Source organism: Schistocerca cancellata, chromosome 4, assembly GCF_023864275.1.
Source record: "Schistocerca cancellata isolate TAMUIC-IGC-003103 chromosome 4, iqSchCanc2.1, whole genome shotgun sequence".
Lineage (NCBI taxonomy): Eukaryota > Metazoa > Arthropoda > Insecta > Orthoptera > Acrididae > Schistocerca > Schistocerca cancellata.
Genome location: NC_064629.1, coordinates 344,891,844 through 344,918,188, shown reverse-complemented (window position 1 = coordinate 344,918,188; position 26,345 = coordinate 344,891,844). Strand labels below are relative to the sequence as shown.

General features: G+C 37.3%; 1 protein-coding gene across 1 annotated transcript in view; it reads right to left on the bottom strand.

The window, feature by feature from the left end:
* Positions 1 to 3,462: 3,462 nt before the first annotated feature.
* LOC126184643 (synaptic vesicle glycoprotein 2B-like) overlaps positions 3,463 to 26,345 on the bottom strand; it is a 255,137-nt gene continuing 232,254 nt past the window's right edge. Inside the window, exon 12 of the mRNA XM_049927121.1 lies at positions 3,463 to 8,586. Coding sequence (XP_049783078.1) covers positions 8,406 to 8,586 — 181 coding nt within the window. The 3' untranslated portion in view covers positions 3,463 to 8,405. The remainder of the gene's footprint in view (positions 8,587 to 26,345) is intronic.

The window sequence follows — 26,345 nt, the reverse complement described above, 5'->3', positions numbered from 1 at the left end:
CATAGACAGCTTCTGTTGCAGGACTTTCCACACTCTCACTGGAGCCATTTTGAGTTCATGGGATGCACAACTCTGATTTCTTTGCACTCCTTATGAATGTGTCTTGTACATGCTCCACATTCACTTCACTCACACTGGGACATCTGCTTCTCTTTGTCGGGCTTAAGCAACTCATCGTAAAGAATTTGTTGTGCCAATGGTAAATGGCCTTCATTTTTGGTGGCTTCTTATTGTCCTTGGTTCTAAACATCCATTGAACAGCTGTAGCACAATTGTTTTTGTTGAACTCCAACACACAGAAAGCTCACTCTGTATACCTGAACTTGCCATGTTTGTGACTAGCGATGTCTATTGGCAAATTACCAAACTACGCTCTGGTGGTATATGTGAAGAAAAACTTTCAGGGTTTCTCTTCAAAATGACATATGTATGATATCTGTACAATGTTTGGTTCTTGTGCAATAAACAATTGAAAGTGTTCCTGGACTTTATGTACACCCTGCACATTTAGTCTGACCATGATAAAAGAAACCTTCAATAAATTTTAATTAGAAATTTGCACTCATGAAACACATAATTTCATTTTATTCCTGAAGTATTGTAACTATGTCAAATGTTGGTATACAATCTTTCTCTACCTACAGATCATCAAATAAGAAACCTGAGTATGATGAATTCCTCTCAGGAAATCAGCTGAGTAATATCTTTATTTCAAAGCAATGTTTTCACATGCTTTTACTTGTCATCTTTTGGTGAACTGTCTGGATCCTGCCAGATGCTGACATTTTTCAATTTTGGCATGTATCTTTCACTTCTCATAATAACACCAAGCAGACCATGATGCATCAAGTGTTGACTTGCCAGTCCATCCTATCCATTGTTGTAACTAGAATCAAGGAATGCTCTGGCAAAATTGTGATAGTATATATTTCCAAGTGGAGCTAATGTAGAAGCCTCTGTCCCTATTCACTAGATTTTCATGCACCCTTATTTCTATCACTTCCTTGATTATAGAATCCTAGAAACCCCTGGTATGACATAAAACCTATATGTCTTTGAAGTTGAATGGGTGTCCGTTTTAGATACTCTGCTCCACTACTGCTAACTTGCCTGTGTAATGGACGTGGATGTTCCTTACATATTCTACTCTCTGCTGTGAGAGGTGGCATTGTGTTTGGCCAATGTATTGGCAGCCACTTTCACATATGATGCTGTAAACATGAAAGTGATAGAAATAAGAGAGCATGAACTCTAGTGACCAGAGACTGTGGATTCCTTTGCAGCTGTGCTTGGAATGAGGTTTTATCAAAAATTTGTTCTGTAATTAGAGTACCAGCAACAGACAGGATAGCTAGCAGGCATGGCATTTGACCTGTAGCTGCTCCACCACCAACTCTGTTTCCAGCATTTGGGATTTCTGCTTCTGAATGTATGCAGTTGGTCCATCTCAAGTGATTCCAGCAAATGGGAGATATTACCCAAAATGGATAAATAGCCATATTTGACAGGACCCATACATTTTGTCAGAAGATGACAAGGAAGAAACTTGTCAACAACACCAAGAAAGACTGATTTTGCTTAACTGGAAATAGCTTAATATTCAATTACTGATGGTCAGGTGTGGATAAAGGAGTTGGCACTTCCATTAAGAAGGAATGACCTGCACTTTCAAGCTTGCACTGCAGAAGCAGCATTTCATCGAAACTTAGCAGTAACAAACACAAGACACAGGGTTGCAACTCGTAATTTATAAATTACATTGAGGTCTTTTAAATTTATTAGCTTGAAAACTGAATGATGAGATTTTAATTTAAAATATTCAGAGCTCATGTATTCAGAGCTATCGCAGAATCCCTTGTGATTTTGTACAATCCATTTCCCTCTTGCAATTTGCAAGAGTTAACTGAATAATTAGCAGTGGCAAAGTCAGCAGTTTTCCAGGCACATCATGACTAAAAAGAAACACTATAGTCAATGATTCTTTAGATAATGATGCTCAAGTGCTGACATTTCAAATTATGGTGCATGACATAATAAAAAGTGGAAGACCTAAGGTTAATGAATGAGAAACAAACTGACGAATTCATGGAATTTTAGCAAAATACAGACTGGATAGGTGTTCACAAAACATTTGTTGTAATTGAACAACATACTGTATTCTATAATACAGGCATAGGTTGTTATGAAATGTCTTGTCATAAAGAATGTACCTGTGGAAGAAGCTTAAATTTTTTAACCATTAGGTTACGAACACCATCATATTGTCATGCAAAACATGGAGGAGACTCTACTTAATATGTTGGACAAAACTGGTACTGTAAAATTCCAAAAAAAGTTACCAGAGCATCAAATTATATGTAGTATCAAGAAATAATAATCTTCTCTAACCAATGAGATAAGAACTGTTTGAAAAACACTAAAAGAGAGAGATAAAAAATGAGGAAATTTGCAGAGGTAAAGATGCTGACTCAAAACAGACTCACAGTTGCAGACACTTTTAATAATGTTTTTCTGTCAGTAGTCAGTAACAGATAATTTAGGTTTGAACAGTTTCATAATAGATATGCAACAGTTTCTTGTCAAAGTCTTTCAAGAAAAATTGGGCAAAATTCAAGTACATCCAACATCTGTAACAGATGTGTTCAGTGTTATTAACTATCTTAAAAATAAATGTTCAGGTGGTTAGAATGAAGTTAGTTTAGTTTTCAAAAAAGACTGAACTGGCTATCTTTACCTTGACAGATGATAGATCACAATCAATAAAACATGAATTACTGCCATTAGATATATTTTGTGAATTGGTTGTAAGTGTTGATTTAGCAAACTATACTACCTTATGCAAATGTTGAAATATTATGGAATAGTAGACAAAGCAAATTCATGAGCTTTGTATTGTATCCATGACAGAAAGCAGTGTGTACCAATTCCTTATCAGTTGTGTAGTAATAGGTACTCTGAATTTAAAATCAATCTGGTTTGTTGCCCCACAGAATTCTACTTGCATTCCTTTGTTGTTTCTTATATTAATACCTTCTTCCCATGGTATTTTCAGGTGACACAAGTACAGAAATATGTCAGACCTCTTACTAAAAAAAATTATCTAACAAAATATTAGGAAACATAAACATGGTTAAAGGTAAATGGTTTGGCATGGAATTATGACAAAACTCAGTATGTAGAATTCAGTAGATCTCATACAGTTCTGAAAACTATACAAATAGTCTATTCAGATAATGAAATTCAAGAACTAGGTAGTGGTCTGGTTCTAGGTCTATGGAAGAGTCATAACCTGAATTAGAAACATCACATTCTATAAGTAATGAAGTGTCTTGGTTCATTTGCACCTGCAATATACTTCATTGCAGTTGCGGGTGATATAAAAAATGAATAAATTAGTTTATTTTGAATATTTTCATTCCTTAATGAGTTATACAATCATCTTGTTGAGAAAACTCATCTTAACAAAATTATGTATGTCTTTCATAATTATAAATTTTTCTCTATTCTGTCAAAAGGCATCAACAATACCATGTGGATCTTGTAACTATAAGAAGTCATATTCATATCTTGATTAAGAAAATCTAATTACTGTTTGTAGTTACTTTTATAAATCAGTTATGCAAAAGTTAGGATTTATTTTTTATTTCCTACCCCTTTCCCTACACTGAGTAAGTCCTCAGGCTCTAAGTGTATCATACACAATTCAGTACCAAAATGCAAGTAAAAAAGACAAGAATTTTGTGGATGAGATTAGTTGCCAAAATGACATAATTTACAGTGAAAAATTATTCTATGTTTATCTAATTTTGTCAAAACTTGTTCATATGCTTCTATCGAAATACATAAAGATAAAACACTGGAGTAACTGAATGGGTGTTTGAGTACTGTAACAAAGAATGCAACGATAGTGGGAATTATTGACTTGTAATATCGTTTCTTCATTAGTACACACATTGACAATTTCTCAAAAATGTACATATGTTTATAAAAATATTTTACTTTTAAATGTACATTTGTTTTATATCGTGCCACTCCCAACATCAAAAATTTAGAATATTACAATATTCTCATAGATTTCAGAGGCTTTAGATTTAGCATCTAATTAGATTGTTGTAGTTTTCATTTGTGGTGGAATAACATTTTTATGTGTATTTGTTTAGCTCTAATACTTTTTCTTTACAAACTAAAAGTCTTGGACATTTGATTTACTAATTATCATTAAATAATTTCAGTATATAATCACAACATACATCAAAAAACTGATTTCAAAACCATACAATTTTAATTTCATTGTCAATACTGTACAGTTTTCAGATAAGAAAAAAGCTATCAAAGTGATTGAGCTGACAATATTACTGCAATGTATTTTTATTGATAAAGTGCAAAATTTCAAAAACGGAACCTTATGCTTACACATCACTGCTTTCACATTTCTTCACATTTAGTCCTTCTCATATATATGTTCTGCTGATATGTTTTGCCCTATAGACAGGCTTTTAAAAAAAAGAAAGGAAAGGAACAAGAGTCATATGTCATATTTTATGAATTTGATTCTTGAGTCAGTGTAAATAAGGCAATTGGAATGATAAGGAACTACTGACTTTATTTTCTGAATCAAATTAAAAAAATAAACAATAAAAAGGATGCAGAACTAAACCAAAATGTGAATCTACAAAGCCCCTGAGGTGTTCTCTAGTAAACTGCAGGAATTATTCAGTATGTTAGTTGGGGTAAATTATTCAGATGTTGTGACAGGATTAGAATCCTGGGTGAGTCTTCAACAATCTAGAAGTATGTAGGATGAAAAAGTGGGCTCACAGGAACAAAATCATCTCATAGCATAGAGGCTAATCAGGGAGGAGGGAAAGGGGGATAGTTTGTATCAGAAAATAAAAGAGTGATAATTTAAGTGAAGTGTTTTAGATAAAGCCTGTTAACACATACTTGAAAACATTTTGAAGGAAGATGTGACAGTAAGTAGTAGTTGTAGAAATATTTTTAGAAGACCAAAGCAGGAACAGGTGCTGTTTGTCAAAAAGCAAACATGAAGGAAATAGAGGAATATCTAACTATGTGGAATCACTAGAAAAATACAAGAAAAGATGTTAGCTATGTACCACTACAAGATACCAAGAAATACTCATATTCAGTGGGCTATACTAGAACAGTGAGAATAATAGGAAGGAAAAAATATAATGCAGAGAAATAAGGTCAAGAAAGGCCATCATAGTAAAAATTGCCTAAAGGCCTTGCTGAAGAAGTCAAATAAAGTATAGAAAAGAATGAAAGCAAAAAATACATATTTTGGAACAATTGGTAGTAGAGGGGAGAGAGGTGAAGAAGCATTTTTGGGTGTGTAAGTAATTAGAAACTAGCTCAAAGGACAACACCAATGACACACCAGAAATAAAATATTGTCAAATGATGCAGGTAAATTAGAACTGGTTACGAACAGTGTAACAAAACAGTGGGTATAAAAGGGGAAGAGCCCGGAGAGAAGTAAAGGAATGAGAGAGAGATATGGTTGGTGAATTGAAATACATCAGCAAGGAAATATGCAATGCTAAAAGAGAATGGGCATAAAAAAGGTATCAAGAGTGGGCAGAATAAATGGAGAAATTATTAAGGCCTTGAGCTGGAGTTTTGTGCTTCACTTAAGATTCCTGAATGTCTTCTGCTTAACAACAATGTGTCTCAAATGAAGGGAAAGAAGCTGAAGTAATTGGTGTTTATCGGGGAAAGAGGATGAGGAGAATAGCAAAAACTGCAGGCCAGTTTTCTTTACCTGCAACACAAGCAAAATATTTGAAGCAATTGTAGATAGATATATTAGAAACTCTTTTTAGAACACAGGGTAGTGTGAGAATCAACACAGACTTCGAGCGGTGTTTTTGTGTGAGGAAGAACTATATGGTTTCCACCAGGATATATCAGAAGTAACTGACATCAGAGTATAACTTTACTATATAGCCACAGATTTCTCCAAAGTTTTGTTTATGGTAAACCATGTGATGCTGATAACTAAACTGCAAGGGCTGGGATTTGATGAAAGAACAGGTTCCTGGATCAAAGATTATTTATATCAAAGACAGCAGAGGGGGAGGGTGTGGAACTTAAAAGTGATGATACCTACCTTAAAGATATATGTACAAAGGCAATAACTGTCATTGTTGTTTTTGACTTATGTCAATGGTACTAGTGATGTACTACAATCAGAAGTAAGACTGTTTTTTAATGAAATAGATATGCATCAAGAGATAAAAAGCTGAGAATGGTTTGAGATACTGGAGATGGATGTCAGAGCCATCAGAAACTTGACTGTAAGAAATGGAGTGCTCGCACGGGCAGAGGAGTATCAACTGGTAACATTCACAAATAGCAGGAGTAGCAAAAAATTTGAGTACATATGGGGACATAAAGATGGCACTGCAGGGCAATGCAGATATCTGGGTGTAAATTTGTGTGCTGGGAAACTGCAGTGGACTGCAGATAGGTGAGATAATAAACAGGGTGTATAGCCACTGTGTGTGTTAGTGAGGATACCGAAGGGTGCAAAAAAGGGCCAAAGAATAAAGCCTATTTGTCCCTTGTAAGACACCAGTTGAATATGTTTCAGGAATTTGGAACTCTATGCAAATATAGGGCCTATCTGTCAAAGCACACAAAATGAGTGCAATGGCAATCAGGTATGTAGATGAAATCTACAGGAGGAAAAGTAATGTCATAAAAATGAGGAGAATGAACTGGAAAAGCTTTGCACAAAGAGGGGAAAGTGCCAGATGTAGGGGTATTCACCAAGTATATTGTGAGTAAGGATGCGTGGGAAGACACAGAACATAAACTGATCAAGTATAGGATATACAAGGAAAGGCCATCATTATTATGGACATTTCAGATCATTGAACAACACTAGCTCTAAATTCTCATAAGACGATAGAGGAGAAGGAGTGCAACAATGTACCAGTAGAGATTCTCAGACCCTTTTACCAAAGAGTATCATAAGATTTAAGTGCCTGACTCACAGATGTTAAAATGCCCAAGAATATGAATATTGGGATAATTGTGAATTTAATTGTAAGTAATAAAATTTATGTATGAAGTGTAAACTATTATAAAATAATACGATGCATACCCTGTCGTTGCCTTGTGAGATATGTTAATGTTATTTTGACCATCTTAGCAACAGCCACATCGATAATCTAATAAAAAATGAAATGAAGTGTATTAATCTATCTCAATATAGCACCACTTTTCTCATAAAACAGCATATGGGCACATGAACAATTACTTTTATTCAAGTTCTGAAAGTGGGAGCAACATAGACCAAGTTACATAATGGAAATAAAGTACATATGCCACCGTTTCTAAGATATCAAAGGCAGATGTAGGAGAAATGTAAATTTCATTAGAAAAGCATTGTCTGATGCAAGAATGTCATTGTGTGAAAGGCAGTTTTTTGTTAAGTGACATTATACACCAAATTGGCTTTCATAAATGGGATGAATTAAGTCAGTTGAATATTTTCCCCAGGTCAAAACAAGGTACCAGTGTGGAACTAGACAGGCTTGAAAGCCAGAAAACAATTTTAATCATATTTTTATTTCTAGTTCAGTACACAGTTATTCAACTATAAATACATTCCATGGTAATTGGTTGATATGTCAATCGTTTGATGGAAAATTTAATTCCAAACATTAGTGTCATAGAGGAAATGAAATGTTTTATTGTCTTCCAGACTCTAAACACAATTATTATTGGATTATATCTGCTGATGTCTGTATTTTAAAGATCATCCTATTTCAGTAAGATAAATACATGATCTACTCAACAATCTTAAGCAAAATAGGTGGTGAAAAATTTAGTTCATAGCAGTCTAGTCATTAAAAAAATATTCTTACTAAAGCTTTGGAGATATGGCCTTCAAATTTATATACACAGACACTTGTTTCATTGTTATTCTTGCTCTTACTAATGTTCACACAGGTCCATTAGTTAACAACTTACTTTTTATGTTCATCCACTGATATCATTGAAACTAACAAGTGCTCTGGACAGATGAGGCAGCATTCGAAACTAAATGCAGCTGGTTGTGTTGAACTTCTTTCCAAAATGTATGTCAAAATAATAGTCTGATACTAGGATATTTATTTTATTTAGGATACTTTTAGAGTTGCCTGTAGTGTACATATGTAACAAGATACACATAATTATATGTATGCTTTCTGCTGTTGAAAATAAACTGCCATATAAAATATATATGCACAATGAGTTTTTACAACTGTCAGAGAAAACACTTCTCTTTCTGACTTTCAGTGTTCCTGGACATAACTGGACCAGTAGATTATACATAATGTAGTTGTTGCATCTCTAAACGTGAAAATTCAAATATGCATTCTTAAAATCTTTTACAGCAATGAACTGCCAGTTTCTGGCAGTTTGATTGATACTACTCCTCCAATGAGGAGGACAGCAGCTGTAATGAGCATAGGAATTGCTCTACTTGAACCGATGGAACTTAAAAAGGTGTTCATACCAATAACTCCACTTAAACGGGATGTTGCACACATGAATCCAAATCCAGTAGTCCTGTGGAAAGAAAAGAGTATAAATTACATGAGTTTATGAAAACTCACCAAATTCCATTTCAGTTACTTGTTTTTGGATAGTATGAAATTTGTACAAAGACCATCTTATGACATGGAAGCATGTGACTTCATACAGTGATAAACACACATACTGTATTATGTGAATTCCATCAGAAAGAAGAACCCTTCCAGGTGTTAGAAAAAGTGATGGTAATGTTCCTGTTCAAAGCTACATAATATCGTGCATTAGTGGACAGCATAATGAAACAAATGAGCTGATCATTTATAATTAAAAAGGAAAAGAAAAATAAGCTGATGCTCTCCTTTTCTAGAATGCCACTGAAAAAGTGTAATATTTGTAAATAGGAGACAGAATGTGTGCTTAGGGCTACATCTTACACTTCCCATTTGACAGAATAGCTTGCTATTAGAGAAATCATCAGTATCATTTGTATAAGAATCCTTAGTGCTATGTACTGAGGCCCTTTACTAAGAGAGCATGTTGCTATATGCTGAGAACTTCTTTTACTTACATGGATGTTATGACACGTATGTGTACATGTTCTATATAGAGCCTTCAGAAAGTAAGTTACGCTTGTCATGAGAGTACCACATTGTCAGAAGGGAGTACATGTTCCAGGTTTCCTGCAAACACAGTTCTGCTGAGGTAAATATTATTAGTCTATCACAGAGTTTGACTGAAGTGGCACAGCAACTGGAAACATACTCCAAATTTGAGGTATGGGGCATGGTACTTGTGGGCAAAATGTCTAAATTGCACACAGATTCACCATGCATTTCTGGGAGTGCATGGACCAAATGCAATGTTGTGTCCAGCCACTGTGACATGGTGTCAACAATTTTAGCAATGATACACAGAAATGGATGACGCTAATCAGGAAGGAAAGTCAGCCACATTGATTACATACCACAATGTCCCAACAATATTTTTGGCAAGATGAAATGACATCTGAGGGAAAGAGATTTCCTGACAATGTGGACATTCAGACAGAGGTTCTCGAATGGAATGGATTTCTGTTATCAAGGAAATAAATGATTGGTAAAACATTCTGAATGTTGTTTACAGACACTGTTTGGCTATTTTGAAAAATAGCATCAAGTATCTGTGGCACTTTGAAGTGTAAGGCAGCATTCAATAAAAGTTGCATGGCCTGTGTACTATGCCAGCTTTGACAGCAATGGCGCTGTGTTGTCTATTGTTGAGTAATAAATATAGATGGCAAGATGAGACTGATTGGATGTTGCTGGGAATTTCTGATAGTTGGTGAATTGGAGAACAGCCTTGTTACAGCATGCTAAAATTACTCGATTCTGGCTGGATTTGAAGCTAAAATATCAACTCACAAAAAATAAAGGAATAAACAAATAAAAATAAAAATATTAAAAGTCACAAATAATGAGTCCGTAGAGAAATATCACCATGTTTGTACCATTTTTATTGTTATTAACAATGGTTCATATAAAATCTTCTAACAACTCTAATGACAGATATCAACATGCTGCCTGTGCACACAATGTAGCAACCGTTTGTGCATGAAATAATCTAACAAATGAATGACTGACGTAAGGATAAACAAAACTACAGATTGTTTGTAAACAGAATTCTATGACTACAATTGCTGTGTGCCCAAAACAAAATTCTCCACAAATGCATGAAGAAGTTAGCCTCTGATTTGATAGCTGACACTAATATTTATTCATCCATGCTTATTTAATGATAAATTTGCCTATTAATATTTATAGGAAAACATTTGAGTAATGTAGTGTGAAAACATCAACACTGAATAAAGCAGCAGGTTTGACTAGCATTAGATATTCCGATTTGTGCAATGTTGAAAATGAAATGAGAACATGAACTATAGGATGATGTCTAAATGAAATGAAACTACTTTAAAATGTGTGTGGATAATAAATACTATTTAATGCATGTACTTGAGACATTTAAATCTTGTGAAATGTTTGTGTATAGGAATGGTGGACAGGCTTACAGATATTCATTTGAGCAATGTGGATAATATAGCTATGGAGAGAGAATACAAGAGGGGCATTGGTGTCTTTTTCTGGAAGTTTGTGGGGTAGGGTTGATCATGTGTTCCAGTGTGACTGATTTATGCACATTTCTGTATACAGTTGTATGGAAATTAGTTATTATCTGCCTGTTGGTTGGTGATTTTGAGGTGTAAAATCTGTGAGTATTAGAAAAGTTATGTGACTGAACTTTCTTGGTGAACTATTTATTGAAAGGAGATTTGATTAAATTTGAGTGTGCTGCACGGCACTTTTCGGCTTTTGGCAGCAATTTCCTGTGACTGATCTGCTAGAAATATATCTTCTGTGAATAAAACATCAATAAAAAGTTCAAATGTGTGGTATACCTACATTATTATCCTGAGTGATTGTTACCTTGATTAACTGTTATTTAATTCATCAGAATTACTCATGTTGTCTACATGTATTATTCAATGGCTGCTTCCTAAAGCCACTTGATAAACATTTAGATACTTATTGTGTGGGCATGATGCAACAGTGTGCAACCAACCTCATGTGTAGAGAGGTCATGTAAGAGTTTCCTGAAGTTATGCACAAGCCCACTGGTGGATGGATAGCTACACTGCAAGATTATCAATTCTGCTTACTCAAAGTTGTGGTTATGTCTTGCATTAAGAGTGTGGGTAGCACAATATGCTCTAAAACAATTAATGTAGAATTTCACACCCATCTCAGCAGTCTGCTCATTTAACATAAGCTGATCACAAGTTACAGTGCCTTGTGTGTGTGTGTGTGTGTGTGTGTGTGTGTGTGTGTGTGTGTGTGTGTGAGAGAGAGAGAGAGAGAGAGAGAGAGAGAGAGAGAGAGAGAGAGATAGGTGGAGGGAGGAAGGGTGAAGGGCTTCAAAAATTTACTACTGATAAATTCTCATTTCAGGAATTTGTTGGTTATTACTTATTAGCCAGCATTGTACATTTTTTAAGGTTCCTAATGAGCCAATGTTTCAGGTTGATACTTTGAGTTGAAGTGTGCTGTACAGTCTATGTGTATGAGCACAGCTCATAAAATGACAGGAATACTGAATTATGTCTCAGTACAAGGGAACATTGCTCTAATTTTTCATGGACATTTAATACAACAAACATTCAACTAATAGGAAACAATAAATAAAAATTAAGGAAAGGCAATCACTCTCCTGCAAATAATGTGTGGATCACAGGTACACTTGACAAACCAAAATATCTATATAGCTTTTACTCCTTTACTAGCAAAATGCAGTCTGAGCCCCCCCCCCCCCCCTCCTCTCTCTCTCTCTCTCTCTCTCTCTCTCTCTCTCTCTCTCTCCCTCCCTCCCTTTCCCTGTCCCACTCCCTATCCCTCTGACATAGATACAGACCAAAAGTTCAAAATCTATTGTAACAATATCAAATGACATCATTCAGAGACATTTCTTTACACTGTTGTAAAGGCTTTCTTCATCACTCTTTTTCTTCCAATGTTTCCAGCAGAGAATCTAGGAATCCACTTGTACCAGGCCAGAGACATGACAAGGTTTCACTGTTAAAACCTTAAATAAAGACTACCATCCCCATTCATTGCTTTCTGCTGAAGTGACAAACTCTACTGGTTTGCATCAGAATAGGCTAAATCATTACAGCAAGTAACCTTGAAAATTAGATCATGCCACAGGGTCACCTGACTTGTGGGACAGAAGGCTATGGGAGCCACGACCACAAAACAGAGCTCTCATCTCTCCTGTGTCACTATCTAGAGTAGATGCTGAATCGCTTATTCTTCTTTACCTTTTCACTTTCCTTCTCCTCCAGCATGGGATTTGGGCTACTGGAGACACCTTCTCTTGCCTTCTAGTAATTCAGTCAGAAAGTAAACCAATACAGTTTCCTTTTCTTAACACGAGTATGTTATTTGCAAGCCCAAACTTTACACCCTGCCCATAAAGTGAGTGTACAAACTGGTGTTAGAAGTAAGATGTTAGATTCACCATGGGTTTGGTTTTGAGGTGCCATATACTATTTATTAAGTCAAGAGTGGATGCACCAAACTATCATGTGGGGTCATCTGGCTCTGTGCAAATGTTTAGTGGAGGAGCTCTTTGTCAGTATGAGGTGCCTGCTGCAGTCTCTCCAGTACTGTCACTGCTACTGTTGCTGTGCAAGTCCATCCAACCTCACCCTCTGACTCTTCCACGTTCACACAAGGCCATGTAATGAGTACAACAACCCAGCACTGCCCTGACATCATCAGGTGCCACTGCGCCCTGTTGCTGCCATACTGATCGTCGATCAGCAGATGTAAGTGGCAACCTCCGCTATTAAGGAAAAGGTGTCGTGGGGTTTCTGTCACCAAAGACACCACTGAGAGCTTCTGTCAAAGACTTTTGGTTTTGTTCACATGCACAGTTTAAAGGGATGCCCACAATCAGGTCACAGGGACAGCTGGAGATGGATACGGAATTGTAAGCAAGGATGGGCAACTCTGGGTGGAGAATGAGACCTGCAAAGGTGTCTTAATGAGGAATTATTGAATGTGGCACTGCAAAGCAGTACTGTGGATATAATTACCCTTGTTTCCCCATTTCTGGGGTTCCCACAGATAATTCTGTCCCAGCCTATAATTGATTTTGCATTGGGTTATACATTCACAGGCAAACCAGATGAAAATACCCACATCTTCTTATGAAATTAAATGAATGTTGGGAAAATGTCCACATCAGGCGATGAAGTGTTATTAGGAGTCACCATCTTTAAGTTACAAGGAGAGTCTTGCACTTATGTAAACTCTGTCAAGGGGTTGAGAAATACCATGACATTTGACATCACGCACTTATGTAAACTCTGTGGAAGGGCTAAGAAATACCATAGCATTTGACACCCTTGCAAAAGACTTGTGGATAGATATGTAAATAAGCATAGCATTAGATACTATAGAGGCAAGGTTTCCAGCCTATGCCAAAAGTAAGGAGATCATTTAGAGCACTTTGCTGAAAAATTGAGAACTGTGCCATGCTGCACATATATATTGGTGGAACATAACAAAAAAATGAGATACTACTCTGTGAGATCAGAGCTCACAGTGTGGATGTTTTCGCTCATGCGATTGACTCACATGTAGGTGCTGAGGTGAGGTGTAATTCATAAAGCACACTGCAGGAGACCATATGACTCATGTTTCTAAGCAAGGAGGCCAATCAACTTGTGCAACCCCCCATCATGGTGAACCCCTTAGATGGGCATTCATTTTTGAAATGCACTGCACTTGTCACAAACACACAATCCTCAAGGCACCGGACTGTTTGGAACTGGCATATGCAAACTGTAGAAAGATCAGATATGAGTGAATGAATTGCCTGACTTAATGGTATCACTCAGCTAACCAAATAGGTTACCAGGATGCTTGAGGGAATGTGTATAGGAGTGCAAATATGAGAAACCTTAAGAGAGCAGTTGTGCCACTGCTCCTTACTCCCCTTCTGTGGAGCAAATCCAGTAAGAGAGATGACTTGCTCAGGTGGCAAACATAACTGTACAAGGTGAAACTAATGGTAGGCAGTCTACTTTTATCACTAATACAGGCTCACAAATAATTGTTTTGTTGGTGAAAATTAATCATGGTAGAGAACTAAACTCCTACATTGTAGACTGAATATACTCCTAAAATATAATGTATCCATTAGATTGGTAAAATGTAGACCTGGAAACTGATAGATGGAACTACCAATGGTGTGGAAGTCTGATCACAGTTTCAGTGCCATGTTTGGAAGTAATTTACTGGCCATTCTCAAGACATACACAGGAAGACAAATATGGGGAAATGTCCACCCTTTTGGCAATGTTCCCACTATATGTATACAAAGGAGCTCAGAACAAATTACCAAGTTCTGACAATTGATTAAAGCACATACCATAGCAGTAAAGTTAAACAAAGCCAAGGAAATATTGGGTATTACAGGAAAAATCATATAGTTAGAGACGAAGAAAGATTTCTTAAGAGGAGATATTTTCTTAGTGGACCGATTAACTAGAAATGAAGGTTTAGATGGTAAGGAAACACATGTAAAGCATGGTTTCTCTTGAAAGAGTGTGTCAGAAGAAAGGGTTTGAACATTTGGCACCTTATTTATTTAACTAAGGCATTCGATTGTGTTGAAAACAAAATATTGCTCCAGAAGTTGGACCATTATGGAAACAGGGAGTAGCTCAAAATTGGTTCGCCTCTTACTTTAACAACAGACAGCAGAAGGTCATTATCCACAGTGCTGAGAATGGCTATGATGTGGGATCTGAGTGGGACAAAGTTAAAGGGGGGGGGGGGTGCCCCAGGGATCAGTGCTGGGACCACTTCTGTTCCTTATTTTTATAAATGATGTGCTGTCTAGTACTACAGGCAATTCTAAAATATTTCTGTTTGCTGATGACTCTATCTCCATAGTAAAGATTATATGCAACACTGGCACTGTTCCAAATATTGCAGCTCATTATGTAACTTTATGGCTTGCCAAAAATTGACCTAATGCTAAATCACAATAAGACTCAGTTTTTAAAGTTTCTGAACCCACAATTCAAAAATCCTGACGTTTTAATTTCACAGAATGGGTGTATGACTAGTGAAATGGAACTGTTCTAACTCCTAGGTGTTCAGATAGATAGAAAACTGTTGTGAAAAGCCCACATTCAGGATCTTTTTCAAAGACTTACTGCTGCCATTTTTACTATTCGAATGGTATCTGAAGTAAGTGACAGTTTGATATGAAAAGTAGTATATATTTGCTTATGTCACAAGTCATTATACTTTGGGGTAACTGTTACCATTTTCAAAGGATATTTTTGGCTCATAAATTGGTGGTTCAGGCAGTAAGTGGTAGTTCACAAACTTTATGTTGACCCGTGTTCATTAGTCTGGGTATTCTGACATTGGCATCTCAACATATATATTCTTTACCATGCCTCTTAACATATACACTCCTGGAAATGGAAAAAAGAACACATTGACACCAGTGTGTCAGACCCACCATACTTGCTCCGGACACTGCGAGAGGGCTGTACAAGCAATGATCACACGCACGGCACAGCGGACACACCAGGAACCGCGGTGTTGGCCGTCGAATGGCGCTAGCTGCGCAGCATTTGTGCACCGCCGCCGTCAGTGTCAGCCAGTTTGCCGTGGCATACGGAGCTCCATCACAGTCTTTAACACTGGTAGCATGCCGCGACAGCGTGGAACCGCAGCGACGCACGGATGCACGCCAAGACCGTAGGATCCTACGCAGTGCCGTAGGGGACCGCACCGCCACTTCCCAGCAAATTAGGGACACTGTTGCTCCTGGGGTATCGGCGAGGACCATTCGCAACCGTCTCCATGAAACTGGGCTACGGTCCCGCACACCGTTAGGCCATCTTCCGCTCACGCCCCAACATTGTGCAGCCCGCCTCCAGTGGTGTCGCGACAGGCGTGAATGGAGGGACGAATGGAGACGTGTCGTCTTCAGCGATGAGAGTCGCTTCTGCCTTGGTGCCAATGATGGTCGTATGCGTGTTTGGCGCCGTGCAGGTGAGCGCCACAATCAAGACTGCATACGACCGAGGCACACAGGGCGAACACCCGGCATCATGGTGTGGGGAGCGATCTCCTACACTGGCCGTACACCACTGGTCATCGTCGAGGGGACACTGAATAGTGCACGGTACATCCAAACCGTCATCGAACCCATCATTCTACCATTCCTAGACCGGCAAGGGAACTTGCTGTTCCAACAGGACAATGCACGTCCGCATGTATCCTGTGCCACCCAACGTGCTCTAGAAGGTGTAAGTCAACTACCCTGGCCACCAAGATCTCCGGATCTGTTCCCCATTGAGCATGTTTGGGACTGGATGAAGCGTCGTCTCACACGGTCTGCACGTCCAGCACGAACGCTGGTCCAACTGAGGCGCCAGGTGGAAATGGCATGGCAAGCCGTTCCACAGGACTACATCCAGCATCTCTACGATCGTCTCCATGGGAGAAAAGCAGCCTGCATTGCTGCGAAAGGTGGATATACACTGTACTAGTGCCGACATTGTGCATGCTCTGTTGCCTGTGTCTATGTGCCTGTGGTTCTGTCAGTGTGATCATGTGATGTATCTGACCCCAGGAATGTGTCAATAAAGTTTCCCCTTCCTGGGACAATGAATTCACGGTGTTCTTATTTCAGTTTCCAGGAGTGTATATTCTTTGCCATTGTTTCTTGTTATCAATATCAGCTTATTATCCAGAATTAGCAATTTTCACTCAGTTAATACTAGACAGAAATCCAGTCTGCATTTGGAAGCATTTCTTTGACTCTTATGCAGAAAGGTGTGCAGTATATTGCTGCATCCATTTTCAATAAGCTACCACAAGAATTCAAAAATCTTAGCAGTAATCCACATGCTTTCAAATTGAAACTGAAAATTTCCTCATGGACCACTCCTTCTATTCTGTCAAGGAGTGCCCTGAAAAATTCAATTCCTGTGTTATATTGTTGATTGCGTGTATGTTAATTTATGACTCGCCTTTTTTTGGGTTCATAAAAATTTTATTTTATCTGCTATTACTTTTATGTTGTAATATCATTTATTGACATGTTCCATGACCTTGGAGATTTGCTTCTCAATTTGTTCCTACTTTACTAGATGTGTAATGTAAAAAAAATTAATAAATAAAAAAAGAAGAATACCCACAGCTGGCAAGTTAAGCCTTTGAAATTATCAGTGTCATTTGCCATTTCATACCTATGAGGATTAGTGTTCTCTTCGATGGTGAATATAAAAACTAAGAAGTGAAATAGGTTTCAATTAGAGAATGGTTTTGTTATTTGTGTCTCAAAAGTAGGACCACAATCAAAGTACTACTAAGTAAACAGACGCAGCCCTCTTATTGAAATTTTTGTATTTTTATTGTGGTATGACCTACAACCCCTGCTTACTTTTATGTGGCTAAGTGGCACCCATGACAGATATTGCTACTGTCACCTTATGAGTAAAAACTGCTAAACACAATAAAATCTGTCAATTTCAAGTGATACACTTGAGACACATTAATCATCAAAATGAAGTTGTGGCAATAAAGTGCTGTGCATTTGCGTATAATCACTGAATTGTACCATTATTGTTACTGAGTTTACTCCTGATGGTATGGCTTATGATCTGCAGGAAAGAAATGACAAGTTAACAGAAAACATGGAAGGAAAAATAGCATAATGTTTACATCAGTATTATTATTACAATGAACAAAGTACAGTGAAACTTCACTTCATGAGCACTTTCAATGAAGAGTGATGTGCATTATGAGCAATACGAAACATAATCCAGAAAAAGGTTGAATCACTTAACAAGCAACTTTTCACACAAGGAGTCTGTTCAGTGCATTTTTTTTTTCTTCAGTCATTGGCAACCATTTCAAAAACCTTCTTTTGACTTCAATAAACCTCTTCAGCTGCTACAGTTGGACAATAAGTCACTTGTTGTTCCATGACCATCCACTTTTTTACAAGCTCCAACAAATGAAAACGCTGCCAAGAATGCAGTATTCAGCCATACTGTTAGTAACACTACTCAGACTTCTAGACTGCATTTGTTGTGTGCAGCACCTCCGTAGTGTTCTCATTGATGATGTTGCAAATTCTCTGAGATGATATTGCAAACTCTCCTATCTTTGAAGACTCATGTTAATTTTTCATGGCCTCAGAATACCTATTTATGAATTCCATTTCAGATTTGCCATCATTAACCAACACCAATTCAGTAAGGCTGGCCGTTTGCCAATATGTAGAGAGACGTTTCATTCAGCTAGCCATCTTTTGTGTTTAGCACTTATTTTGAAAAGCAGGCAAAAACAAATGTCTTTAAACAATTTCTTGTACAAAAGGATGTACAGTATTATATATTATATCACTATTTTTATACCTTTAAAATAATCAGCATCCTGTTGAATTCAGAATTAATGTTAAACAAGGAATTATGAAATTTTAATAAAAAGCAATTTCACTTTTCCTAGGCCCATGTTTTTTATAGGAAGTCCATGTAATTTGGACCAACGTGTAATTTGGACCATTCCTTACTACAGTGTAAGCACAATAGATGGCACCACCTCTCAGACACCTCTGTGATTGGCCATGCAAAACATATGGCACTGCCATCTGCCGTCACTCATATATTAACAGCTGGACTGAAAGGCTGGCGTGTTCTCACGGCATGTGTTACTTAAGAAATGTGGCTAGTAATAGGGTAGTATATTGTCCACTTTATTAGCTCAAACAACATTATATTTAAAACATGCTGTGGTGGTGTAGTGCTATTTCCACATTCTTTGTGCTGTTCTTGCTCATGTAATTAGGACCACATTGAAGTGTGTAATTTGGTCTGCTGGTCTAAATTACACATGAGTGTATCAACTCTTACAGATTTCCAGATGGCCATCAGGGAATAGCAACTGTGGAAACAGTGATCAATGCTTTCCAAGTAAGTGGGTTACGGCCAGTGAGTAGTGAGAATGAAGTGTCCAGACCTTCTCATTCAATCACACACCCACTGTATATATCGTCAGACTCCCGACACACTGAATGCATTTCATGACTGTTTTTCAGCAAACAAAATTAGTCCCCTTCCATCAAGAAGGAAACATCATAAGCATGGTACAATATCTGGAATAACTCTAATTAGAACTACTCATAAGATGATGCTGGTAATGACACAATTGACAAAACATAGGGCAAATATGCAATGGCTGTTATGAGAAACAAAAACGATGATTGAAGTTACATGGCCTTCAGATGGCAATGAGACTTTCTGTCTTGTATATGGAGAATCATTTCAGGAGGACTGGATTCAGTGCAATAAATGCAGAGGATGGTCACGCGAAAACTGTGCTGAATTAACAAATGACAGTTTCTGCCTTTGTGATCAATGTTCACAGTAATCATCTGATATTGGGTTGTTATGATTTCCAGTTGACTTCTCTGTATTTGTTATGTTAGTATCATGTAGTCCACTTTACATGACTATATGGACCAGATTACATGGATGAGGTCCAAATTACACAATACTGAATTTCAACAGTTTGCTATTGTCTATAGAGTAGTTTCATAAAGCAATAAAATTTATATTCATCAAGTGATGTATCTTACTGAATATTACCCAAGAAAATATATTTCTAGGCTAGGGTTCACACAGTAAGGATCGGTCAATGACGAACTTTATGTGGTCCAAATTGGACAGACTTTTGCTATTATGGCAGGGCTTAACAACTGGCCGGTTTTGAGCGCGAGTACTTGCGTCTGCTCAGGCACGTGCTGGTGAGTGGGTGCAAGGTCGCGGAGTAGGGAGGGAGGGGAGGGAGGGGAAATGCGCGCGCACGTTTGGATAGGGCCGCAGCGTGCCTATTGAATTCGCACCGACTGTGTAACGTTTAAAGTACTACGATCAGCTCTAACAGTCACCTCGCTGGTTAAGAATCATGTCAAGTTGCCGTTGTGTAACCCCAACCATGCTTTCGCAGTTCAACTTCCATTGGGAGGAATTGTATCTGTTTACAGAAAAAGATGGTGTTGCAAAATGTTTGGTATGTCACAAAATGCTGAATTCTTTTAGGAAATTTAATTTGCAGCGACATAATATGTCATACCATGCGAAAGACTACGGAAGTGGAAAATGTGATGGACCAGATCATGCACAGGAAGTTATTAAACTTAAAAGGAAGCTATCTGAAGAAGATCTGGACGACGAAGAAAAATCAACTGAGGCAGCTCTCAGAGTGAGTTACAAAATTGCTTTGCTTTTAGCAAAATCCCTGCTCCCCATCACTGATGGCGATTTAATAAAAGAATGTTTGGTAGTTGCCGCGGAACATTTGTGTCCATCTCAAGTTGAACAGTTTTGAATTGTGCCATTATCTAACATGACCATTATGCGTCGCATACAGGGCATGGCAGACGATGTCCAGAGCCAGCTTGCAAATATCCTTAAAGATTTTATGGCGTATTCTCTATCTCTGGACGAAAGTGTTGATATCACAGGAACAGCGCAGCTTACCATATTTATTAGAGGTGTTAATAGAGATCTTCAGGTGAGGGAGGAGCTCCTCGATGTAGTAGCCATGAAGAACACTACAACCGGAGGTGATATTTTAAGTAGTGTTGAAGAAAGTGTTGAAAATATAGGACTGTCATGGAATTCTTTAGTTTCAGTGTCTACAGACGGTGCACCAGCGATGACAGGGAAAAAATCAGGTTTCGTCGTGCTGTTGAAGGAGAAAATGCAAAAACTGACCGTGCCTGGCTGATCCACCAGGAAAACTTATGTGCAAAGAGTATCACTCTAAAAAATGTGATGAGTGTTGTTTTTCATACAACCAATTATATGAGGAAGCATGGGTTAGAACACAGGCAATTTAAAAGCTTTCTTGAGTATGTAGAAAGCCAGTATGGTAGCCTGCCTTATTACAGCGAGGTCCGCTGGCTTAGTCGTGGCGAATTATTAAATCGATTTTTTTGCCTATTAGATGAGATAAATATGTTCATGGAAATAAATAATATGCGTGTTCCTGAATTGAAAGAGCCTTCATGGAAATGTGATCTCGCATTCTTAGCAGATTTAATTAGCCATCTGAATGCTTTGGACATTTCACTACAAGGTAAAGATCTGCTAATTACTCATTTCATAGATCGAATACGAGCTTTTAAAATGAAATTGACACTTAGGGTGAGTCAGCTGGAAACAGGAAATCTAGCTCATTTTCCTACATTATCATCCATGCAAGATGTTCACAAAGACTGTGAACGTTATTCACATGCCCTTAAGGAAGAATTTGATTAACACTTTTCAAGATCTGACAGCATTAGACAGTGATTTTGGTCTGTTCTCCTCTCCCTATTCAGTGAATATTGAAGAGATTCGTCCTGAGCTGCAACTAGAAATTATTGACCTGCAGTGTGACAGAGAATACAGAGACAAATTTCAGAACAAGAAAAACATTTTGGAATTCTACAGAAGCTTCCCTCAGGATAGATTTCCTCGTTTGCACAAACTGGCAGCTACAATAATATCAATGATCGGTTCCACGTAAGTTTGTGAACAACTGTTCTCTGCAATGAAATGTAACAAGACGCGCCTGAGAAATGCATTGTCTGATCGAAATTGAAACTGCACGCTGCGCCTACAATGCACAAGAACAATTACTCTGAACATAGACGCAATTGTAAAGGGCAAAAAGTACAAGATAACCGAGAACCCCACACTTCAGTGACACCTTTTATTGTGTAACAGTTCACAAATTAATACGAATGTAGAGGCATACACTAAGCTAATAAAATTATGTGGCACATGTACATTCTCCTTTATTTGTTTCATTTGTCGCAGTAATAATTCGTGAGTGATATCCCTGCAGGTGGCTGCGGATTTACATTGACTGGCGGCAGCTGTTGTGTGCCCCTTGTGACTCTCCGCACTCTCCGCTCTGGTCCGGTAGTGGGGGTAACGTGCTCGCGCTGCTCCGTGCTCGCGCCTTGCTGCTCACAGCTTGCTCTGCGAGCACGTATGTTGTGAAGCCCTGTATTATGGTATCCGTAGTGTTCAGACATGCAGTGTGCTGGGTGTTTCATTTAATTTCATCCAGTTTTAAAAGAAGTCAACATTTATTTTTAATGAATTATGGGAATGTTTCCTTAATTTTATTATATATTATTGTACTATTGTTTTAGAAGATGTTTTCTAACTCTTTTTATATTGCACTATCAAAATAACAATGATTCACTTCACAGCAATCACAATTAACAGCAGAAAAGCAATGAGAAATGAACAATATGACAACCAATGATGATTTTGTGGGAATTCTGATCAAGCCACAGAGCTATGAAAATGGAAATTACATTGACAAACAATACGTCAATTACAATCTGAGGTGAGCTCAAGCATACTAGATCAACTCATATCTTCTCTTGCTGCTGCCAATCCTAGCTATAAATGTTTTGGTTCAAAGCATAGTTAGTAAAATGCATTCTACTAATCATGGTGCAAAGACTTGCACGTGAGCTGTGTGTGTGTGTGTTGTTTCAGCCATTTTGTATCACATTTTAATGTGAGCATCTTTTAAATGTGATTTCATGAATTGTTCTAGTTGTGTGTGATATTTCTACCACAGCTAATGATTGGCATGAAAATCAAGTCCTCAGTACTGCACAAGCTGTTGCCCCTGCAGCACCATTTACATCTGGAAGTTAATGTGATCCTTCCCCTCTCCTAGAAAACCTCTCAGAGGAACTCATGAATACAGTCTGTACATGACTTTTAGTGACCCACGCTGCCCTAGTTCCATTCTTCAGATGTCATAAGTCTTCAACAGACATCGTGTTACTTCTCTCTGAGTATTTGAAACATTCAACAGGTTTGAATTAAATTCATATTCATTACTACAAATAAGTACCACATCTGAAAGTAAGTTGCTCTACAAAGTGCTTTCACGAACCCTTGTCACTTCCATGTGACATTTCTACCAAAGTAGATAAATGTCATGAAACATATGATGTTGGCCTTGCTGCAAATTCTGGTTGCACTATTTAAAGTGGTTAAATTGGAGTTGCTCTTGTGACCAAAATCCCTTGAGCAAGGAACTCTGACATAAACGTAAGGAGGTGTGTTGGAATGTGATATATTTACACTGTTAGTACCATCAGTGTCGATGGGGCTCTCAGCAGAGAATGTATATGTTTGTACTACAGTCAGTCAGTTCCATGCTGTGTGTGTTCACTATGTAAAGAAAGATGTAAATTGTATTTAACTTTTTGTTAATCAATATTCTTAACAGTAAACTCTGTCTGAACAGGTCCCAGAAGACCCAACAATACTGACAGACTGCAGTATCATCCATATTCAATGGGCATCACTGGATGTGGATGTGAAGAGGCATCTGGTCAGCACACACCACTCTACCAGCCATTACGGGTTTCATTATCAGAGCCACTATTTCTCATTCAAATAGCTCCTGAGTTGGCCTCACAAGGGCTGAGTGCAGCCCATTTTCCAATAGTGCTTAGCAGACCTAGATGGTTACTCATCCAAAAGCACAGCCCTACAGCACTGAACTTCAGTGAACTGACAACAACCAGTGTTATCACTGCAGGAAAACCATTGGCATTCTTAATAGTAATCCATTTTGTAAATCATTATATTCTCAAATAATCAGTTGTTGCTGTGGGTTCAGAATCAATCAATATTGCTTGAAGACAAACATCTTCACCTTTGACTGTTAGCTTTACTTACAAATAGTATTAATGTTTATATATCAGCACATACTTACAAGAACTAGGGTTATCAGACACTCTGTAGGTAATGGATTCTTCAATTTTTTCATCCAAATTTAATTCCTTAGTTTATTTTTTTTACCCAGAGTGAATAATTCTCTAGTTTTGTATTTGAGTCTATTACAAGTTACATTTTATGGAATAAATGCAATCTTAAAACTTATCTTCTTTAAAAATGACTTTGTAACAGTTTCTTTGGTTATGTTGAATTTCATGGATATTGGCAGTGCTTCTGCTTCAAAACAAAAGCTACAACCAGCCATATTAATTTACATCAATTTCTTCAGCAATGTCTGTGATTCAAGTATGATTCAGAGTGTGTTTTTCTGTTTGTTTTCAATAGAAAATTACTTTCACATTAAAAATGTTTGAGGATGAAGAAGATCCATCAAAGACTCTTCTGCGAAAAAAGTTTCACTCTCAATGTACATGTCATCAAATATATCTCAAAAAATGGGAAGACATGTTTCCGTAGGTTAGGCCAGGGCCACACGATAGTCAAGTATTTTGCACTTTGTGTAGGCAGCATTTTCTTATTTTGTACAGTGGACAAACTGACTTGAAGCAACATGCACAATAGGGGGGACATAAAATTAAGGAAAAGTGTAATTCTGAAAGAACAAATAAACTATCAAGCTATTTTGTTAACTTAAGAGAAGAGCATGACGAAAGCACCACATGTGATCTTGGTTTAGTGTATCATGCAGTGCAACATAAACTAATTACTAAATTATTAAAAAGTGACAGAAGTTCAGTGAAATACAATTAGATCAATATGAATTTGACTGAAAAACCCTTGAAAAATTTTGTTTCTTTAGATGTGTACTTCTGTACTATTAATAATTTGTGCACCATATTAAATGTATGGAAGGGATAATACATATGTGTATTTTAGTTTTGAAAATATTGTTGTATACAATTAACAAGTTATGACTACTTTTTTTATTTTACAATATCTGGAAACAGTAATTAGAGCTGTTAGAGCAGATTTGATCAAAGGCGACAGGAGTTTGTGTTGCAGTTTGATTTACTGTTATTTCCCAGTAGTTCATGAAATTGTTAAAATTAAAGCAGAACTATAGCTTGTTGTTGTGGTTAGTTCATAGTTTCTCATGTATCTGTAGCATTTATGCTGGGTGAGTCAAATGTCATGGAACTGTTCAAGCAGGTTCTACACTACATCCAGCACTCCCATGTATCAAGAAATTGTAAGTCTGTTTGAATGTATCAATTCCCTAGCCCTTCTTTAGAGTGCAGCAATTCCCTAGCCCTTCTTTAGAGTGCAGTCCTACTGATGGGTGCTATCCTCTTATCTGAAGGAAGTTTTTGACCTACATCATGAAGGATGATGGAAATTGAATGAGTCCTCCCTCCCAAGGGCACTCATGTGATGATACATAGGGGGAGAGGGGAAGGGTAGACATGAGGGATGGCATATTTTTAATATTTCTGAAGATGAATGGTGACTTGTAAATAGCCATAAGAAAGTTCCAGCTCTGACCCTGTTAGAAACTAGTGTAATATTTCTTTTAAATCATTTTCTTGAAAGAAAAATCTGACTACACCCCCAGGTATGGGTGCTCTTGCCCACAATTAATTTGAACAAGTTACTTTGACTTCCAATGTACTGTTTGTGGATTAATTTCTGATACTCCCTTGCATCCTTTTACATACATGATAGAAGAGGCAAACATGATCTTCACAAATATATAAAAAATCTCAGCATTGTACAGAAAGGAGTGCATTATTAAAGCATAAAAGTAAATGATAAACCTTCACCTCATGTTAAATCAATCATTGAGGATATGACTAAATTCAAAAAACAGCTGAAATTTTATGTTTTGAATACTCCTTTTCTATTCTTTAGAGTAATTTTTTGACTGTGTATAACAATTACAGTAATGTGTGTATCTGTCAATCCGAAACATTTCCAATGTTGATGCTATAGCACATTATAAGAAATACTGCAAAATATTAAAGACTGTAATATGGATGTCAAAGCAAATATATTACAAGGAAAAGATAGTCATATCAGATAACAAAATAAAGACAATATGGGATATAGTGAAGGAGGAGACCGGTAGAACCAGACATGAAGAGGAACAAATAGCATTAAGAGTAAATGATACATTGGTGACAGATGTGTATAGTGTTGCAGAACTTTTTAACAAACATTTTATAACTGTTACTGAAAAGATGGGGTTGTCAGGTTCGGTAGATGCTCCTATGGAATACCTCAGACGACACATTTCAAGTAATTTCCATAATATGAATTTGACCCTCACTACCACAACAGAAATAATGTCCATCATAAAATCTTTAAAATCAAAAACATCTAGTGGGTATGATGAAATATCAACAAAGTTAATTGAAGAATGTGATACTGAGCTAAGTAACATATTAAGCTATCTGTGTAA